General features: G+C 36.6%; 1 protein-coding gene across 1 annotated transcript in view; it reads right to left on the reverse strand.

The window, feature by feature from the left end:
• The window catches only part of LOC145669834 (beta-mannosidase-like), a 164107-nt gene that overhangs the window by 115485 nt on the left and 28272 nt on the right, over nt 1–20350 (reverse strand). Inside the window, exons 2-3 of the mRNA XM_081738179.1 lie at nt 9638–9787; nt 3324–3472 (exon numbers count right to left, since the gene is read on the reverse strand). Of these exons, the coding sequence (XP_081594305.1) occupies nt 3324–3472; nt 9638–9787 (299 nt within the window). The remainder of the gene's footprint in view (nt 1–3323; nt 3473–9637; nt 9788–20350) is intronic.

Here is a 20350-nt window from a genome sequence, read left to right on the forward strand (position 1 = left end):
TGAGAATTCCGGAAATTTTACGTTCTTTTACGGGGAAGGAAATAAAAATCACCAGTTAGGAACAGGGTTTTTCGTTCACAAACGAATATTACCAGCAATTAAACGGGTTGAATTTGTTACTGACAGACTTTCTTTTATTACTCTTAAGGGACGGTGGTGTGATATTATTGTTTTAAATGCACATGCTCCAACTGAAGATAAGGGTGACGATATAAAAGATAGTTTTTACGAAGAAGTGGAACGGATATTTGACCAACTCCCGCGATACCATATGAAGATTCTATTAGGGGATTTCAATGCGAAGGGAGGACGAGAGGATATTTTCAAACCGATTATAGGGAACGAAAGTTTGCATAAGGAAAGTAATGACAACGGTGTTAGACTCGTGAACTTTGCAACATCCAAAAACCTAATCGTGAATAGTACAAAATTCCCACATCGCGACGTTCATAAATATACTTGGACATCACCAGACGGAAAAACACATAATCAAATTGATCACGTTTTAGTAGATAGAAGAAGACAATCTAGCATAATTGACGTCCGGTCGTTTAGAGGGGCTGATTGTGACACTGATCACTACCTGGTAGTAGCGATAATACGGGAGAGATTATCATTGAATAAAGGTAATATTCAATGTCCGAAAACGGAGATATTTAATTTAAAGAAATTAGAAGAGGTCAAGGTAAGAGAGGAATACCAGATTGAAGTTTCGAATAGATTCGCGGTTTTAGAAGACTCGGAGTGCATTAGTGTTGAGGATACTTGGATTGAAATTAGAGATAGCATTAAAAGTTCAGCAATAGAAAAATTGGGACACGCGGAAATACGTAGGAACAAACCATGGTTCGACCAAGAATGCATTAAACTAGCAGAGAAGAGAAAACAGGCAAAATTACGGTGGCTACAAAATCCGAATGAAACAACTACACAAAATTTCGCAGATATCAGGCGGGAAACTTCCAAAACTTTTAGAACAAAGAAACGGGATTTTTTGAAAGCTAAAATTAAGGAACTTGAAGATAATAGTAAAAATAAAAATATTTGGGACATGTATAAGGGGATCAGCGAATTTAAGAAAGGCTATCAACCTCGTGCTTATATATTAAAGAAATCTGACGGAACAGTTCTCACCGATACGGATAGCCTCTTAAATAGATGGAAAGATTTCTTTGACGATTTGCTGAACACGCAGCCAAAAACTAATGTGCGTGGAGAAAAGGAGATACACACCGCAGAACCGTATATTCCAGAACCCAATCGAATAGAAGTGGAAGCCGCTATAAAGAAATTGAAGAAACACAAATCTCCGGGTGTAGATGAAATTCCGGCTGAGTTAATTTTAGCTGGAGGCGAAAAATTGTGGAACAAGATACACAAACTCATTCTCCTTATCTGGAACAAGGAAGAATTGCCACAAGAGTGGAAAGAATCAATCATTGTTCCAATTCACAAGAAAGGCGACAAAACTGACTGTAATAATTATCGAGGCATTTCTCTTCTGTCAACATCCTATAAAATCCTTTCAAATATTCTGTTAGCAAGATTGACCCCATACGCAGATGAAATTATTGGAGATTATCAGTGCGGATTTAGACGAAATCGATCAACTATCGATCAAATATTTACCATTCGCCAAATACTCGAAAAGAAGTGGGAATACAATACCCCGGTACATCAACTATTTATTGATTTTAGAAAGGCTTACGACTCGGTTAGGAGAGAAACATTATACAACGTTCTTACAGAACTTGGAATACCGAGAAAGCTAATTAGATTAATTAAGATATGTTTAAGTGAATCCCAAAGTAAAGTCCGGGTAGGAAAATTTTTGTCCACGAGCTTCCACGTCGAAAATGGCCTGAAACAAGGAGATGCGTTGTCGCCATTATTATTTAAGTTTGTGCTAGAATACGCCATAAGGAAAATCAAAGATAGCAACCAGGGCCTAGAGTTGAACGGCATTCACCAGGTTATGGCATATGCTGATGATGTAAATTTAATAGGGGATGATAGGAGAACAGTAGAAATAAATGCAGAGATCTTATTAAACGCTTGCAGAGACATGGGTTTAGAAGTAAATGCAGAGAAAACTAAATACATGGAAGTGCGTCGGGACCGTAATACGGCAAATTGTGGAGGCGTTAAAATATTAAATAATGCTTTTGATAAAGTGGATACTTTCAAATATTTAGGATCAATATTAACAGACGAAAATCATATTCACGAAGAAATTAAATGTCGACTAAAAGCAGGAAATTCGTGTTACTATTCGGTTCAAAATCTCTTGTCGTCGCGAATTCTGTCGAGGAATTTGAAGCTTAAAATATATAAAACGATAATCATGCCTGTTGTTCTGTATGGTTGTGAAACATGGTCGCTTACTCTGAGGGAAGAACATAGACTGAAAGTATTTGAGAACAGGATCCTGAGAAGAATATTCGGACCCAAGACGAACGAGAATGGGGAATGGCGGAAGCTTCATAACGAGGAACTACATAGTTTATACGGTTTACCCAACATTGTTAGGGTCGTCAAGTCTAGGAGGCTTAGGTGGGCAGGTCATGTAGCTAGAATGGAAGAAAGTAGAAACGCTTTCAAAGTCTTGGCTGGTAGACCCATAGGAAAACGACCATTAGGAAGACCTAGGCGCAGATGGGAGGACAATATTAAGATGGATCTCGCAGAGATAGGAATACAAAGTAGAAACTGGATGCAATTAGCTAAGAATAGAAGTCAGTGGAGAGCTTTTGTGAACGCGGCACTGAACCTCCGGGTTCCATAGGCCATAGAGTTAGTTAGTTAGTTAGTTAACAGAATAATACTCAAAACTTCAAAGTTGTTACAATAACTCACAAAGTTCTTAAGAGGGCATGGTGTCTCAGGGGTAGATGAGGTGGGTTCCTGGTTCAATCTCCAGAAGAAAGTTTGTGTTGGACAAAATCGTGTATGTGGGTTTTCTCGGGGTACTCCTGTTCCCTCCCACATTCCCATTCCACCCTGTTCCATTATCACTCACCCTTAATCATCCGTCTTCCTTAGCCTAACGGGTGTACCAGGTCCACTAAGTCTTCAGGAATACATGAGTGCAGCTGTAAACTCCATTACTTCGGATACACTTCACGACACGTAGTTGAAGATGGATTATCATCTTCATGTTTTCCGCGTAACAGGTGACGTGCAGATCTGTGTTTGTAATTCCAATCAAAACAACAAACCTTTATGAGCTTATGTAACAACTACGAAACTTTGAGCAGAATAGTATCTTTGGCATTAAAGTTATACCTTTTCCGAACCAGAGACTGATATTTGAAATACTTTACCTCTAGTGCATGTTTGACATCGAATGAATATCTGACAAACATGTTATCGGAAGCTCCGACGGACCATCCGTTCACGTACACGTTGCTGACTGTGTCCAATCCTTCAAACGTTAATAGTATACGTTTCTTGTCGAGTAGATGAGGATTCACTAGAAAATTGGTTAGAACAGATATCAAAATCAGTCATTCAACATTAACTATAATTTTAACATATTACAGGGTGGACATAAAGTCTCTCTCTGATAACTTAATTACAAGAAAACTAAGAATGGTAAAAAGCATGCGGTATGTGGAAAACAATAGGAAAACTCAAAAAGCTTTTTACCTGATTTAGACAATTTTCACATGTACTCTATTAGTTTCCCTCAAGACATCCATGCGATGTCACCTACGAAACTTGCGCGTCGAGGATGATCTTCTTGTGTTAACATATGAAAAATCTACACCTTATATGCATATAATTTCAACCGTTTGTGTAAAAATTTTAACACGATTGACTTCGGGATGTCCAGTTCACGTGATGCGCAACGCAAGGATTTCCACGGGCTTCGAGTTAAAGCCACACGAACAGCTTCCACACGTTTCTTAAGCCTGTCTCAGACGGGACTAAAGTAAGGATGAAATTCACGATTAGAGCTCCTTCGTGGCTAAGCGGTTAGCGTACACGCCTTTGGCGTGGGAGACCCGGGTTCGATTCCCGGCGGGAGCTCATGTGGTTCGGATTCCACGTTAATCAGTAGGTCCACGTCTCATATAGCCTCGCTGCTGAACGGGACCTTAAACCCACAATCAACTCAACTCAACTCAAATTCTCGATCTAAAACTCAGTGCCTTCTTAATGATTGTGTGAGAAGTGACTCCAGGTCCTTACTCCAGATTGAAATCCTCTGCTGTCCTTATTTGAATCTTGACTTGGAAGAAATAGAATCAACTTCTTTTTTCTCCTGAACTTACATACAACCAGGCACGTAGCCAAGGGGTGGGTCCGGGGGGTCCGGACCCCCCTTTCGGAACCAGAAATATATAAGATCAAGGAAGTATGAAACAAAAAGAAACGAGAAAAAGAAGAATCAGAGTTAAAAATATGAAGCTACAGCAAGCGTTTGGTTATTTACTCTTTCTTATGAGTTGCTTTGTGTGGAGGAAACGGGCGTTAAGTTGAAAATGGATATTATTGTAACGGAGCATTCCAAATTCCATCTAGCTCCATGCTAATCCTATGGAGTACAAATGACGATCGATATTCCTGTTCGATCAGATAGACTCTCAGAAGAACTTAAGAAACTCGGAAGATATTATATCTTTTTCAATACTTTTTGTTATATTCTTTTACTCGAGATTCTTCATAGTTCGTTATTGAAATACAATTAGAATACCTATATTGGTTTGTTAGGGCAATAAAATGAAGATATTCTCGTAACAAACCAATGTAGGTATGTTGCCAGTAAAATAGTTTAGATTGATCGAGCCCCTGGTGTGTAATCAGAGTGTTTCATGTCATTTCCCCCCCATTACAAAATCCTGGCTAAACGAACCAATATAGGCCCTATGTTTCCAGTAAAATAATTTAGAATGATCGAGGCCCTGGTGTGATAACCGCAGTATTTAGTCACGGACCCCCCCTATTACGAAATTCTGGCTACGTGCCTGATACAACTACCAATCAGACCTGACGACATTCAACTTTATTTCTCGCTGTCATTTCAAAACAACGCTATCTGGACAAGAAAAGCATTAACGGTATTAATAGAGTTATACGATAATATAAAAATATGATTTTTTGTATAAAGTGAAGCATTATTAATTTTTAAAAACTGCAAGAATAGAAGCCTTAGAGAAGGTATGCAGTGAAGTAGTTAGTGTCCGCCCGAACACTACAGAAGTGAACGAATGTAGTTACATCTTTTAAAAGATTGAAAATACGTGATTTAAGTATATTGTCTAATTTGTGTACCAAAAGATAATGTAATATGTTTTTAAAAAAAGTAACAATGAGAGTTAATTGTCATTAGTGTTGTGTGGCCTTCGTGCAATTTTTGGGAACAGTTCTAGAATGCTGGCGCAATACAAAAGGTCTGGGTGTAGTGCATGAGAGGGGTCCCCAGCGCGGTATAAATTTACTTTATGGGGTATGTGGGTATCTTTTGTGGGTAGTGAGGTAAGCGGATACCGTCAGTACCTATACTAGAAAATTGCTTTCCTGTGCATTGTTGCGGTGTGCCAACAACAGAGCAGATATAGCTGCTATGGCTATTTCGGATGAACGCATATTGTGAAATAGAAAAACAATAATATTTACGATTACGACAGTTGATTGCCCTGTACGTAACACATTCTTCAATTGTTTTTCTTCTGTTTAATACAGCGGCCACGAGAGGCTCTGCTGGTAAAACCTACCTAGTTTTAATGATCCTCTTAGACCCCTACATCACCTCAGGATAAAAGAAATTGCATGGAAGTTTGAGTTAAGAAACACTGTCAAATTGTAACCTGGGTTTAGGCCTCACTTCAGGTCCATGTGAGAAAAGCTTTACTAACACTCTGTCTACGGCTTCTATTACAATCTAAGACACTTCCTGTTGCAATCAAGTTCCTGTACCATTCTTTTATGCTCTTAACATCTGGTAGCAGCTGTCCATACTCTCGTTTTAGTGTTGGTTGAACTCAGGGGTAAAAGTAGATCTGAAAAGGTAGGGAGACGCATGACGTCACGCCGATGCCATCCCCAGTGCCTATCTTTGCCCAATGTAATTTTTTTTAGAAAGTGGGAGACGCCACATATGTTTTCTGAAAGTGGGGCGACGGCATCCCTTGGTTGAACTGTGACAGGAGATTTTCTACCACGATACGACAAAACACTTTACTTTCTGCTGTGCTGATGCCACTTTAAAATGATTGTCGCGCTGCGATCAGCTGCAGAAGATGGCAGCACAGTCTATGGCAAAATCTTGAAGTACCTTAAAAATAATGTGTTCAGACCGCATGCATTCTTTGTTTTCTTCTTATTAATGTTTGTTATCAGGGAGAGACTTTTTACCTACCCTTTATCAGCTTTAACGAAATAATGTTCAAAGATAGGTCATACCAACTGATAGATCAAATTAAGCAGAACAAATACTACTGCGTCTAAATTTTTATGTATATCCGATTCATTTTCAACTTTCTATCATGTCGCATTACGTATATATATGTAAACAACTCCTTATCACATCCTGTCTTTATTCACTCGCGTTCCGCAGGGCTCAGCATTATCTCCACTTTTGTATCTGCTCTTCGTTGCCGATCTTCCTCCACTTCCTCCAAATGTACATCTCTTCCAGTTTGCAGACGACACAGCCTTTCTAGCTCTCGGCAAAACGATCCATCAATTGAACACAGCACTCCAATCTGCCATCGATATCTTTGTTAGTTGATGCTAAAAATGGCAATTACAACTAAATTCTGAAAAGACCCAAGCAGTAGTTTTTCTTAACCCTAAGCGATGGTTGCGCGTCCATAGAAACCCAACACGCCTGAACTTTTCTGTTCTTGATACTCCCATCAAACCTACAAAATACGTTAAGTACCTAGGTGTTATATTCGATACTCACCTCACATGGCGTACTCACTTAGATCAGATTATCACTAAAGCCTACAATAGACTGAATCTTCGCCGACTCACTGGCACAATCTGAGGCCTACAAGCAGATACCATTCTCACAACATATAAGGTGTTCCTACGACCCATCCTCACCTATGGGTTCACAGCTTGGGTCGCTGCACATTCAACCTTTTACAACAAGCTCAAGATCCTAGAAAGACATGCCCTGCATATTGCATATCGTATCAAGCTACCCAGCCCTACACAAGATCTGTATGATCGCATCTCCTTTCCTCACATCCTTTACCACATCGAAAAACTTCGACTTTCCTCCATCACCAATAGACTGGCTCAGAAGCATCCCCTTTTCCTTGATATTCTACACAGTGATATCGACTACGCTCCACAACATCCTGTCCGTCACCCGCCACTCTCCCTCCTCTTTACTTTATACCGTTATTCACTCCCACCAAATCATCCAGATCAAGACATCGCAGCTGCCTTTGCCATTCATTCAGATTCGCACTACATCTTCCCATTATACTCACAGTAATCCATCTCTTCTAACAGTGCTCATTGTGTCTCTCATCATGATCCTGAGCAGCCCCAGGATAGGAAGATAACATGCATTCGTCTAACTAATTCTTCCCTTTACTGTGTTGTGACCCTTTACTGCGTTCAGTGACCTCACCCTCATTTTCATCTCATCACCCATCCTAATGATTATGGCTAAAGACCATAATGTCTACTATGGTACTTCCATGTTATATAATTTCTAATCAATAAAGTTTATATAAATTATTAAATCACTTAAACCATCCCTGCTGGCTCCTTTCCATATTACTATTCCTTCTCTTCCCGAGAAAAGAGCGTAACTCAGTCTTCGCCTTCAGCCTTCGCACATGCCTTCAGCATGCTAGCTTTGGAAAAAAAATTCCTATGTGTAGTTTTCGATAAAATTGATAAAAACGAATGTTTTTAAACCTAAATAATACAATAACCACGTCTCTAGATGAAATTGATACTGAAGTATACACTAATCAATCTTTCTACTATCACAGCAGCACGACTAAATATATTGTATGGTTAATGAAATGTAGCCCAAAATTATGGTTAGCTCTCTTTTTTCTTTGTCTTAACTGAAACATTTACGAACCCAAAATCTTTTGTCTTCGTGAATCCTGTCTAAGTACTTGAAGCTTAAAACATGTATCAAACGATACATAATTATGCCTGTTGTACTGTACGGTTGTAAAACATGGTCTCTTACTTTAAGAGAAGCAAACAGACTGAAAATATTTGAAAATCAAATCCTAAGGCTTTGGGGATAGGTAAAACTTTATAACGATGAACTGCATAATTTATACTGTTTACCTAGGTGGACATGTCATTAAGCCAGAATGGAGGTAAGTAAGAACAGCTTCAAAATGTTTACAGGAAACCCAGTCAGTGAAGAATCATTAGGAAGATAGATGGGAAAACAATATTAAGATTAATATCGCAGAAACAGGAATGTATAGTAGAAACTGGATTCAGTTGGTTAAGGATAGAAGTCAATAAAGTGCTTTCATGAATGCGATATTGAACCTCCGGGTTCTATAAGTCATATAGAGAGTTATTTTAGTTAAGAGTCTTCATCCCGGCGAAATTAAAATACCGCTAATTTTACAGTAATTATGTGATACCTTCAAATAGATAAAAGATAATTGAAGTATGGAACAAGAGCGCCCTAGACAATATTATTTTGCGTGAGGTATCGTTATCACAAGTCATCTAGTGGCTTTCCGTTTTCAGCTGTTTAGAAACGCGAAAATAAATGCCGATTTTCAAAATGGCTCGAAAGTGAAAGCAGATAAGTGAGTCGTGATAACGGTTTCTTATATAACATAATATTGTCTAGGGCGCTCTTGTTCCACATTTCGATTATCTTTTATCTATTTGAAGATATGACATAATTACTGTAAAATTAGCGGTATTTTAATTTCGCCAGGATGAAGACTCACAACATATGAAGCGAAAAGAGCAAGGGAATCAAATCCAATTACCAAAGTTGTCATTTAAAAGAAAGAGACACAAAGCTTGTACTGTACAGAAGTATAGAAGTACAGAAAAACTTAATACTATTTATATATGCAAATACGACGTATTACCATAGCAAGATATTTTAGTGTCGGAGCCAAAACTTTCAGGATTAGGAATTAGATTTCTGGACTCTCGGCATCTAAGACCATGTTAGCCCGTCACGTATGAGGGATGATGTCCCTCGGCAATCACACTATCCGAGGAAAGGGTAGGAAGAAAGGATTAGGGAAGAAAGGAAGCGACCTGGGACCTGCATGTTAGGTACCATCCCAGCATTTGCCAGGTTTGAATGATGAAAACCCAGAAAAACTTCACTCAGGAAGGCTGGCTTCAAAAAGTTTTCACACTTTTCCGACTCAGTGTCCCGACCGGGAATAGAACCTGGGACAGCTCGCACCAAAGATGAAACTGTTAGCGACAATGCTACGGAGAACCACCCGAAAACTTTTCGAAACACCCTCGTATAATTAGTGTATTTACTGTAAACTGCATACAATTACCGCATGAACTGTAAATTCACTATCACTGACATCTCTCATTTACAAACAAATAACCATCTCTCATTGGTTTTCGTTATTCAAAAGTGTTACTTTCTAGAATTATTAAGTAAAATAATATTTTTACCTAATTAATAGACGTTAACATTTCTTACCTTCAAAATGCCTATAGTATGTCCAATTTTGGTGTGCTACCCATCGATACTCTTCATCGTTAAACCTATAATATATTGGGGTTTTCAGCACGTTTTTCTTCTCTAGATCAGTATAAATTCCTCCTGGCACAGTTGCATTTATAAGATAACCTACAAAGAAAGAAAGAAAGAAAGTTCTGCTCATAAATCTTATATACATATGTATATACAAAAGAAACTACCTACCCATTACCTGACTAGTAATTACTTACGAGACGAGAAACAAGGTTTATTGTCTCGTCTCGAAAATTTTATCAAATTCTCGTCTCGTGTCGATTCTCGGAAAAATTTTCCCGTCTTGTTTTGTAAATTTATGAACAAAATTCATGCCCTGATTTTTAACTTAATTTCATTTGTGTCAACAGAAGTTTTTAGAATCCCGCATCACGGGAGGCTCACGAAGAGTGTGATATAACAACATTTAAGCCATAATTATTATTGAAGTATATACTATGGGGGCACTGTGGTTACCTCTGGTGTGTGGGATCCCTGGTTCGAATCTCGGCCAAGTAAGTTTGTGGTGGAAAACATAGTGTTTTTGGGTTTTCTCAGGATATACTCCCGTTTCCTCCCGCTTTCTCATTCCACAAATTCTTCATATCATCATTCGCTTGCCTTAATCATCGTCTCCTTACCCTAAAGAGTATATTGTGGGACGTTAAACTGAAATATTTCTTGTTTTTTAGAGTAAATTAGAAATGACGTGTATCTTGAAATATTGATAAATGCTCTTTATTGTGTTTGTAAAATAACTTTATCAATTTATAGTTTTTAAACTATGAATTATGTAACAGTAAAAAAGTGTTTGACAAAAGACTTGTCTGAACTAGTGTTGTCCACGAAACACAAGAAATTTCTCGTCTCGTCTCGTCTCGAGTTTAAAAATGAGCTTTCCGTCCCATAAGGAACTTTAGTCCTGAGTAACTAACTGACTAATCAATGCTCAAACCATGATCTTAAGCTAGAAGCTTGTAATTTGCCGCGTAGTAGAAACAGGGCTGGCTTTAGGTGGGCGTGGCCCGAGTGTGTGTGTGTGTGTGTGTGTGTGTTGTGTGTGTACACTAGGGTGGAAGGAAAAATCAAACTTTTGAGTATCAAATTCTAATAAGGCTCAAAAGTTGCTTATTCGCGTGATAATCAATGGAAAAATAACGAAAAAAAATCACACTTTAGATTTTCAGATCGCGCAAACGGCCTAAAGTTTGGGGGAAAAAATAGAAAAATACCAATATTTACTTTTATGCAAAAAAAAAAAAAATTTCGAGTACCGAATTCTGATAAAGCTCAAAATTTGTGTATTCGCGTGCTAATCAATGGAAAAAAAACGAAAAATGTCACACTTTGGATTTTCAGTTCGTGCAAACGGTCTAAAATTGAAAAAAGATATAAAAAAACACCAAATTTTACCTTTACGCAAGAAAAATACAAGTTACTTTTTTTTTATTTCTGTAGCATCTGAGGTGAGATCATACTTGTTAATAATTCCTTAATATCAGTCATTTTATACATTTTATTTTCATAATGATTTTGCAGCTCCTCACCTATTTCTAAACGGGTTTCTTCATGAAATGGCCCAGAACTCACCACGAGGTGGTGGCTGCAATTTGAATTCCATCCACACTCTGCCTAACGACCCTACCAATTAGGGTGTGCTAAATTATGTTGATTTAGTCAAGGCTTAAGCTTTAAAATTAGATTTTTTAAAATCAAATTTTGGCATTGTGTACCTTGAGAGCAATGTTGTTTTAAATGTAGCCATCTATGTTTTCCTGTCTGCACACTTTTCGTCACAAAAATTTTTGCTGGCTCGGCTCGATATAGAGGGGCCCCTACTACTAACATAGGCACAAGGGGCCTTATACAGAGTCGTTCTGACGATCGATTAGTGTCATACTAAAGTGTTCTACTAACATACGTTTCCTGCAGTAGCCATGAATTTAGTATGACGCTGATCATACGTCAAAACGACTCTTGCATAAGGCGGAAGATGTCTTCTGTTTCAGTTTCTTATGAACGTTCAATAAGTGCTCCGAAAACAGCGAAAACCTATTTGAGAAACAGTATGACAAATAGACTTTTTTAAAAAAATAATAATAATAATCTCAATTAAGGACACTCGCCATAGAGAACTTACGTGGAAACTTAGTAGGACACCTAAATTCAAAGAATGGGCTAATAATGTTTTTTTGCCGAAATAAAGAACAGGCTCATGGAGCTCATTTACAAGACTATGATATAAGGTAATTTTTAATTTCTTTTTTTTTATTTTTACTCGGATAGTTTGCACTGTATAAAGGATATTTATATACATAAATCACTGCTTCAAGTATAGTAATTTCTGCTAATAATCCATAAACATATTTTATATTATTGAGTTTTCAATATTGTTTGCTATATATGTCTTTGTTCTGTTTCTTTTAGTTTACAATTAGTAGAATTTCTTTTCTATAAATCTCGATTCTCGAATAGTACAACATTGCTAGCAAAGTGTTGCATTACTTGCCAACACTGTCTGTAGGAATTTTCAAGTGTACTATATTGTGAATGTGTGTTTGTGTAGTGCTGCGTCTACCCAATATTTCACAATCCGCTTCGCCACTGAAAATGAACCTATACTTTTGCAGTCCCTTATAAAGTGTGTAATGTATCTTGTACAATTATCATGTTAATCAAACATTATCACCGAAAAAAATAAAAATTAAATCTTTCTGTTTTACGTCCCACGGTTATGTCGGCTAGGCTAACGGGAATGATGAGAAATCAATGCAATGAATAAAGTGAGAGGAAAGTGGAGAACCCCGAGGAGACCCATGAACACGGTGTTTGTCCACCACGAGACACACTTGGCCCAATCTAGGATCGAACCAGGAACCCCACGTACCAGAGCTGAACTCTCTACCACTGAGCCACCGCGCCACCGCCAAAAATGTATTTTAAAAAATAATTTAAAATCAAGTTATAAGTAACGTTGATTGTTAATATGGTATAGAATAATATCATGTTTCTCAAGCATTACCCCTATTTCTACACTTTCTATTTGTTGGGTTGTGAAATAAGCTGCTTTTCGATTACCATTAGAGAATCTCTGCGTCAGAAAATACTATTCACCTACGAAAAAGACGTTCCATTTGAAATGCATTTATCTTTACAGAAACAGTGAGGCGCACAATCGGAAGTTTAATTTTAACCTAAGGAAGTTTTGAAACGCACAGATGTGTAGTGTTTATCAGTTTTCATGATCTTCAAAGGCTTCCTTTCATTGCAAGAACTGCAATTTCCTTCAATTTTAACGAATGTCATATTTTATTATTTTTCTGTTTATTTTTTATTTTTATTTATTTATTTTTTTTTCCTATCTCTGAATGAACCTATTGGATGTGAGATGATGCTTCTTAGACTGAGCTTTTAAAACAGAAAAGCAGGTTTAAACCTTGTATGTTTGAAAAAAGAGAAAAATTCTCATTTATGCCATATTATTTCTTCCTGAAAAACAAAATTGATGAGCAGTTTCTGGTTTTGTGAGATTTCCAGTCTGTTTATGCTTATGTTCTTAAATGTTCGCGATTTACTTAACTGGTAATGGACTGTCTTCTAACAATGGAAACTTCCAATACTTGTTTTTAGTTTTTATTGTACCTTGCTAATCGCTGGTTTTCAACTAACACTTCAAACAAACCACAAAAGTACATATAATAACTGCACTGTGTTCATTGCACTTAAATAACAAACTGAACTTTAAAATTCTGGAAGAAATGTTCATGCCTCCTGCCTTATGCACCGTCTCTCTTCAACACTTTCCATCTTGAATAACAAATGAAATCTAAATTTCGTAGAAACAGTGTTTCCAGTTCTTAAAAAATATTACTACATAATATAAGACTTAACACAGTCGTTGAACAATTATAATTGTAAGAATACTTTGCAATAACCATAATTACGAAGCTACATTAAAGAATTATTTATTTCACAGTATTCCATAAAATAAGGGATCATTCTATCCACATAACAAGCAGTATATGCAAAATGAGTGTCAATGTTATCATTAGGAAATCCAAACGTTATTGAAAAAAGAGTTGGTTAACACTGTATTTTGTTGTAAATAAAAATTTCTTCCAGCAAAATAAAAACTGTTGATTATTATCGGCAATGATGGTTAAAACTGCATTTTGCTGTAAATAACAATTTCTTCCAGCAAAATAAAAACTGTTGATTATTATCGGCAATGATGGTTAAAACTGCATTTTGCTGTAAATAACAATTTCTTCCAGCAAAATAAAAACTGTTGATTATTATCGGCAATGATGGTTAACACTGCATTTTACTGTAAATAACAATTTCTTCCAGCAAAATAAAAACTGTTGATTATTGGCAATGATGGTTAACACTGCATTTTGCTGTAAATAACAATTTCTTCCAGCAAAATAGAAACTGTTGATTATTATTGGCAATAATGGTTAACACTGCATTTTGCTATAAATAACAATTCTTCCAGCAAAATAGAAACTGTTGATTATTATCGGCAATGATGGTTAAAACTGCATTTTGATGTAAATAACCATTTCTTCCAGCAAAATAGAAATTGTTGATTGTTATCGGCAATGATGGTTAACACTGTATTTTGATGTAAATAATAATTTCTTCCAGCAAAATAAAAACTGTTGATTATTATCGGCAATGATGGTTAACACTGTATTTTGCTGTAAATAATAATTTCTTCCAGCAAAATAAAAACTGTTGATTATTATTAGCAACGTGTGACATATGCCACAAAAATTTCTTCTTTCCATTTTCTTGAAGTTTACACATGAGAATTTACGTCAAACGTGTTATCTTTTTAGCTCAATGTGATTTATCGACTGATATACGAAGGCCATTATGAATAATACCACTGTTTGGTTATCAATGGCATACACTCGCAGATACAGAACTTTTATTATTCACATAACAAAAATACAACATTACATTACTTTTCAGTATGTTCACCATCCAAATTCAGGCACTTGTCATAACGTTTCACAAGGTTTAAAATTTTTTCCACATAAAATATTCCGCCTGGGAATGAAGCCACCCGATAACAGTATTGTGAGGTGCATTGTCATTCTCGAAGTGGTGCTACTCAAGCCATTCTTTCATTGTGCGTAAAGAGGAGCAGCCGAGTTCATTGCTGACTTACAGATGAGCGTCCAGTTCTTGCCGCATCGTGCACGTCAGGTCGTTCATCTTTAACATGCGACACCATTCACGCACGATACTTTCACTTATCACGTTTGATCTGTAAGTAACACACAGTTCGCAATGAATCGCAGCTGCTGAAAGTTTTTTTTCGCACTCAGAAATCGTATTACTGGACGCACTTGACATTTGGCGAGTTTTTTTATTGGAGCGTTCATTTCCAATTGTTAAAGCTTACGAGTAAACTGCAACACAACCTTCTCCTTCTACTGCTCACTTTCTACTGAAGTACTGCATACAGACAGTGCCACAGGACTGACCACAAAGTAATAATCTAGTGTAAGAGGTTTCAGTTGCTCTTCCTGCTGAAACTGTGGTGACTGTGGCGCTGCCATTCAAGGAAGTTGGATACTACGAACTACTAAAAGTAAGAACGAATCAAATTCATCGTGATCTGATCGTAATCTGATTGAATTAGCCAATGATGCGCTTAGATACTGCCAGTAGCAGACGATGAAGTTAGTTACAACTCTAGCCGCAGAGTCGCAGAGTCACTTTTGTTGCATTGTGGGAACGATTTGAATTTCCATTAGGAATATAGGGAGTGGTTAATCAGAGTAATTATTAGAACTGACGTCGCTCTTCCTGATCATTTCTCGTACATGCCCAAACGGAGTTTTTTTTTTTTTCGAATTGCCCTCATATTGTCGATGAAAGACAAAGACGGTTTTGCAAAGTATTTTTTCTCCATTTTTTGAATATTACGTACACGGATTTTTACACACACGAATGTAATTTTGTTCACCTCAATAAGACCTATTGATTAGTATGTGCTAAATCTTGGGGCTTTTTTTCTTTAAACGTAAATAATATTGTAAAATTGGTGTTATGTCAATTGTGGAATACGAAAGTAGAAGTTACTCAAGTAGCACATGTCCATAGGACGTCGTCTGGATGTCTTACAAGTCCCAGATCTGTTCCGAGGTATTCAGACTCACTATAGAAACTTTAAGGACAATGCAAATATCCATGGCATTTTCTTTGGATTTAGATGGGATGAGATTGTCACAGTAGTAAGTTTAAAGATAATGGAAATATTCATGGGATTTCTCTTGGATTTCAATGGGATTGTCTGTCACAGTAGAAACTTTAAGGATAATGGTAATGTTTATGGGATTGCTCTTAGATTTTGAATGGGATGTGTCTGTCACAGTAGAAACTTTAAAGATAGTGGATATATTCATGAAATTTCCCTTAGATTTCGATGGAATGTGCCTGTCACAGTAGATACTTTAATGATAATGGAAATATCCGTGGAACTTCCTTTCTATTTCAATGAGATGGGATTGTCACAGTAGAAACTTTGAAGATAATGGAAATATTGGGATTTCTCTTGAATTTCAATGGGACTGTCTGTCACAGTAGAAACTTTAAGGATAACAGATGTATTCATGGGATTGCTCTTGGATTTGAATGGGATGTGTCTGTTACAGGAGAAATAATGGATAATGGAAATATCCACGGAACTTCCCTTTAATTTCGAGGAGATGCTATTGTCGCAGTAGAAACTTTGAGATTAATGGAAATGACCTCAAAATTTCCCTTGAATTTTAATAGAATGTGTCTGTCATTTAAAACATAATGGAAATATACACGGGATTTTCCTTACATTTTAGTATAATGTGTCTGTCACAGTAGAAACTTAAAGAATAATGGAAATATCCATTGGATTTCAATGGAAGGTGTCTGTCACAGTAGAAACTTTAATTGTAATGAAAATTTTCACGGGATTATCCATTGGATCTTCATAGGATGTGTCTGTCAGGGTAGGAACTTTAAAATAATGAAAATATTCACGGGAATTTCCTTGCATTTCAGTGAGATGTGCCTGTTACAGTAAAAGCTTAAAGATAATGGAAATATCTCCGGGATTTCCTTTGGATTTCAATGGAATGTGTCTTAGATACTTTAAGGATAATACAGGGTGAGTCAAAAAGGACTTTACAAGTTTGGAAGTATATCAAAATGTATTTAAATAACTTAGAGAATCGGTATAGGTGTCAATTTGTAGCAAACCACTTCAAGTTTGACTCGAGTAGTGCCATAGTACCACATTCCGTCACCGCAAGCTCCACCGTAGTACATTCTTAAAATGGCTACTTTCATTGGTGCGAAACGTGCTCGGTATGTATGTTGTTCTTTCATGAAACGAACTTTGCAACAGCTGTTCAGTGTAGATTTAATACGAAACAAGGTAAGGAACCTCCAAGCAGACCTACAATTTACAGTTGGCACAGAACTTTGTTAAGACTGGTTGTTCTCTTCGTTATGTGAAATTATTATTGGGAACGAGCAACTTATTTTTAGTACGATAAAAGTGTGTATTCTCGGAAACTAATCAAAAAGATTTACCCTTAAGCATTTAGTTTTGTTACCTTGATATTGCATATCATTGTTCTTGTCGATATTATTGTTAGAAATCGAATCTTAAGATTTAATCATAATGTTTGGGCTATATCTCTTTACTATCATCTTACTAGTATTTTAGTGGAGAAATTGATGATACGCTTCAGTATCAGTAATTTTGTATCTGAACAAGTTGTATGTTTATCGTACAGCATCAATTTTTAGGTTTACAAGGAATCAATTTTCTCTATTTTCTGGAAAATAATATCATTTCCTTCAACTTGATTATATTTATCGATTGGTATATAATTCATCTTTGGTCATTTTTCAACATACTAATGGCACGAGATGTTTCAAAAAGAACAATCTGATTTAAAATGTAAATAGTACTCATAATATAGAACATAGATACTTCACATTAATTTTATATTACAAAGCTAATCATGAAGTTTTTCTTGTATTTACTTACTAAATCATAGGTACTCAACATGGATTCCTTAGGATGTTATATATCCATATCGTAGTCAAATTCGTTCCAAATTCTTGTGATTATTTTTGGAATCATTGTTTCTATGCTTGCTGTGACCACTGAATTTCCCTTTACACAAACAACTAGGGTTCCCAACCATCCGCTACTTTATCGGACAGTTCGTTTTTGACCTCCTTATTGGTGTCCGGTACAACCTTAAAACCGGACGTTAAGTGTCCGGTAACTTTCCTTCTTATTATCCCTATTCTTTGTTCTATTCAGATTTTTTTTTTTAATTCTGCGGAAAGGTGATTTAGTTGAATCTTGATTCTAAAATGAACCATTTGACAACCGGTTGATCACGGCCATAGCGCAATTCCATTCCACAACGAATTTGATCTTCTAATTTAAAGTGGGTTGACTTCTTTGCCAACGTGCAAGCTCCAAATCTGTTAAATATTGTACAACATGTGTACGCTATACCTCCAAGCAATTGCTATGTCGAACGCATATTCAGTGTTGTGAAGAATCTTTGGAATGACGAAAGGAATCGTTTGTCGAGAGCTTAAAATTCGCTTTGATATCTACCTGTCATACGCGGAATTTGCTGAAGAGCTGAAAGCAGGAAAATTTACTAAATTTATCAAAACTGCTAAAGGTCAATAAAAGTACATTTTCAAAGCTTTATCCTCAGCTACATCTTCGAATTAAATTATGCATCCTGATCCACTAAAACTATGTAACACTTATGTGACATTACCAGCCTCAGCGAAGCAGGTGAGACATAATTTTCAAGTATATTTTGCGCATGCCGTAGTTACATTGTCAAATATGTTTGCTTTTCTGTTTTAAATATGATGTATTATTGATGGTAGATTACAAAAATTACATGTGCTGACTCAACCAAAATTGAAATAAGTCAGTTTAATAAATGCTTCAAAAGTAACTAAAAAATAATTAAATTCAAACTCCGAATCGCTCATTTTTATGTGAAGTGATCATTTTCAGGTTGCTCATAGTTTTGCGAGCGGTGATGTCACAATCTTAAGAGTATACGTACTCCAGGAGGGAGTCCAGTATTTCCATTTCGAAAAGTTGGCAACCCTACAAACAACTCTTGTTTTGGAATTTTTTTACCATCACTATAATACTCTTACCTATAGGGCCTTCAACATCATGGTATTGTCAACAGAATACACACTGAACAGTTGTTATGAACTTGCATTTCGCAAAGTGTAGAACGCAATTTCTGTCAAACACTGAAGTGACTGGTAAAGGAAGCAATTATCTACTACCTACTGCAATCATAGAAAAATCTTTAAGTTTTACGTCCCATGATTATGCCGGTTAGGCTAAAGGAGACGGTGATAATGAGAAATGAGTGAAATGGTGGAATGAAGAAAGTGGGAGGAAACGGGAGAACCCCGAGAAAATCCACGAGCACGGTGTTGCAATCATAGAGTAATAATATAGCATAAGAGGTTTCAGCTGCTCTTTCCGCTGAAACTGTGGAGACTGTGGCGCCGCTACTCAAGGAAGTGTCGCCGACTCACTTTTGTTGCATTGTGGGAACGATTTGAATTTCCACTAGGAACATAGGGAGTGGTTCATCAGGGCAATCAGTGACTGCAATTTACCGGTACTAACGTCAAACTTGAGTATCCCTTCTTTCCGGTTATTCATTCACTGATCACCCTGATGAACCACTCCCTATATTCCTAATGGAAATTCAAATCGTTCCCACAATGCAACAAAAGTGACTCTGCGACACTACCGGCTAGAGTTGTAACTAACTGCATCGTCTGCTACTGGCAGTAGCTAAGTGTATCATTGGCTAATTCTATCAGGCTCACGCGCTCTGAATGATTTCATTCGTTCTTCCTTTTAGTTGTTCGTAGTACCCAACTTCCTTGAGTGGCGGCGCCACAGTCTCCACAGTTTCAGCGGAAAGAGCAGCTTAAACCATTTATACCATATTATTACTCTATGTATTTATTGTTGATTTGGAACGAATAAAAAACCTGCGTAGTTACGGTTGTTTTAAATATTGTCGTAGTATTTGAAACACCTTGCATTCTATAAACTGTTTATTATAGTTATTTGCTTTTTAATGACGTTTCTGGGAACTTCAACAATTATCAAAAGTAAACTAAAATATAAATAGTATTCATTTCCCAAGATTTCGCTGCAAGACAAGAGGTTTACTTAACAACTTATTTCTTCAACCAAATCTTTTAAAATATTCCGTTTATCCTTGATAGTGTCTTTCAAAGGAGATCCAAAAGGTAATTAATCTAATTAGTGCTCCTGAGTTCGAAGGGGAAAAGTAAATTTACTAACCTAAATGTTTAAATTAATATTCTAATAAAGCTACTGATTCATTGAACACACCCACTCTTAGCCAAAGACTTGACATTTGATAGTAAAAGTTAAAATGTTCAACCGTTAATTCTTTTCGTGTAGCTCTTCTGAAACATTTTCTTATTCTGGGTTGGGAAGGTAATAAGTAAACACATTCCTTCCAGGAACTACTAGTCTTGATTTGGTTCTTGAATAATTGGGATTTCCGTTCGTTCTATGCTCAAAGCAAAAGTGATATTAAGATTAATTCTCGTGAAAATGAAGTA

The sequence above is a fragment of the Thermobia domestica genome, chromosome 14 (assembly GCF_964235325.1).
Source record: "Thermobia domestica chromosome 14, izTheDome1.hap1.1, whole genome shotgun sequence".
In the NCBI taxonomy this organism is placed as follows: domain Eukaryota; kingdom Metazoa; phylum Arthropoda; class Insecta; order Zygentoma; family Lepismatidae; genus Thermobia; species Thermobia domestica.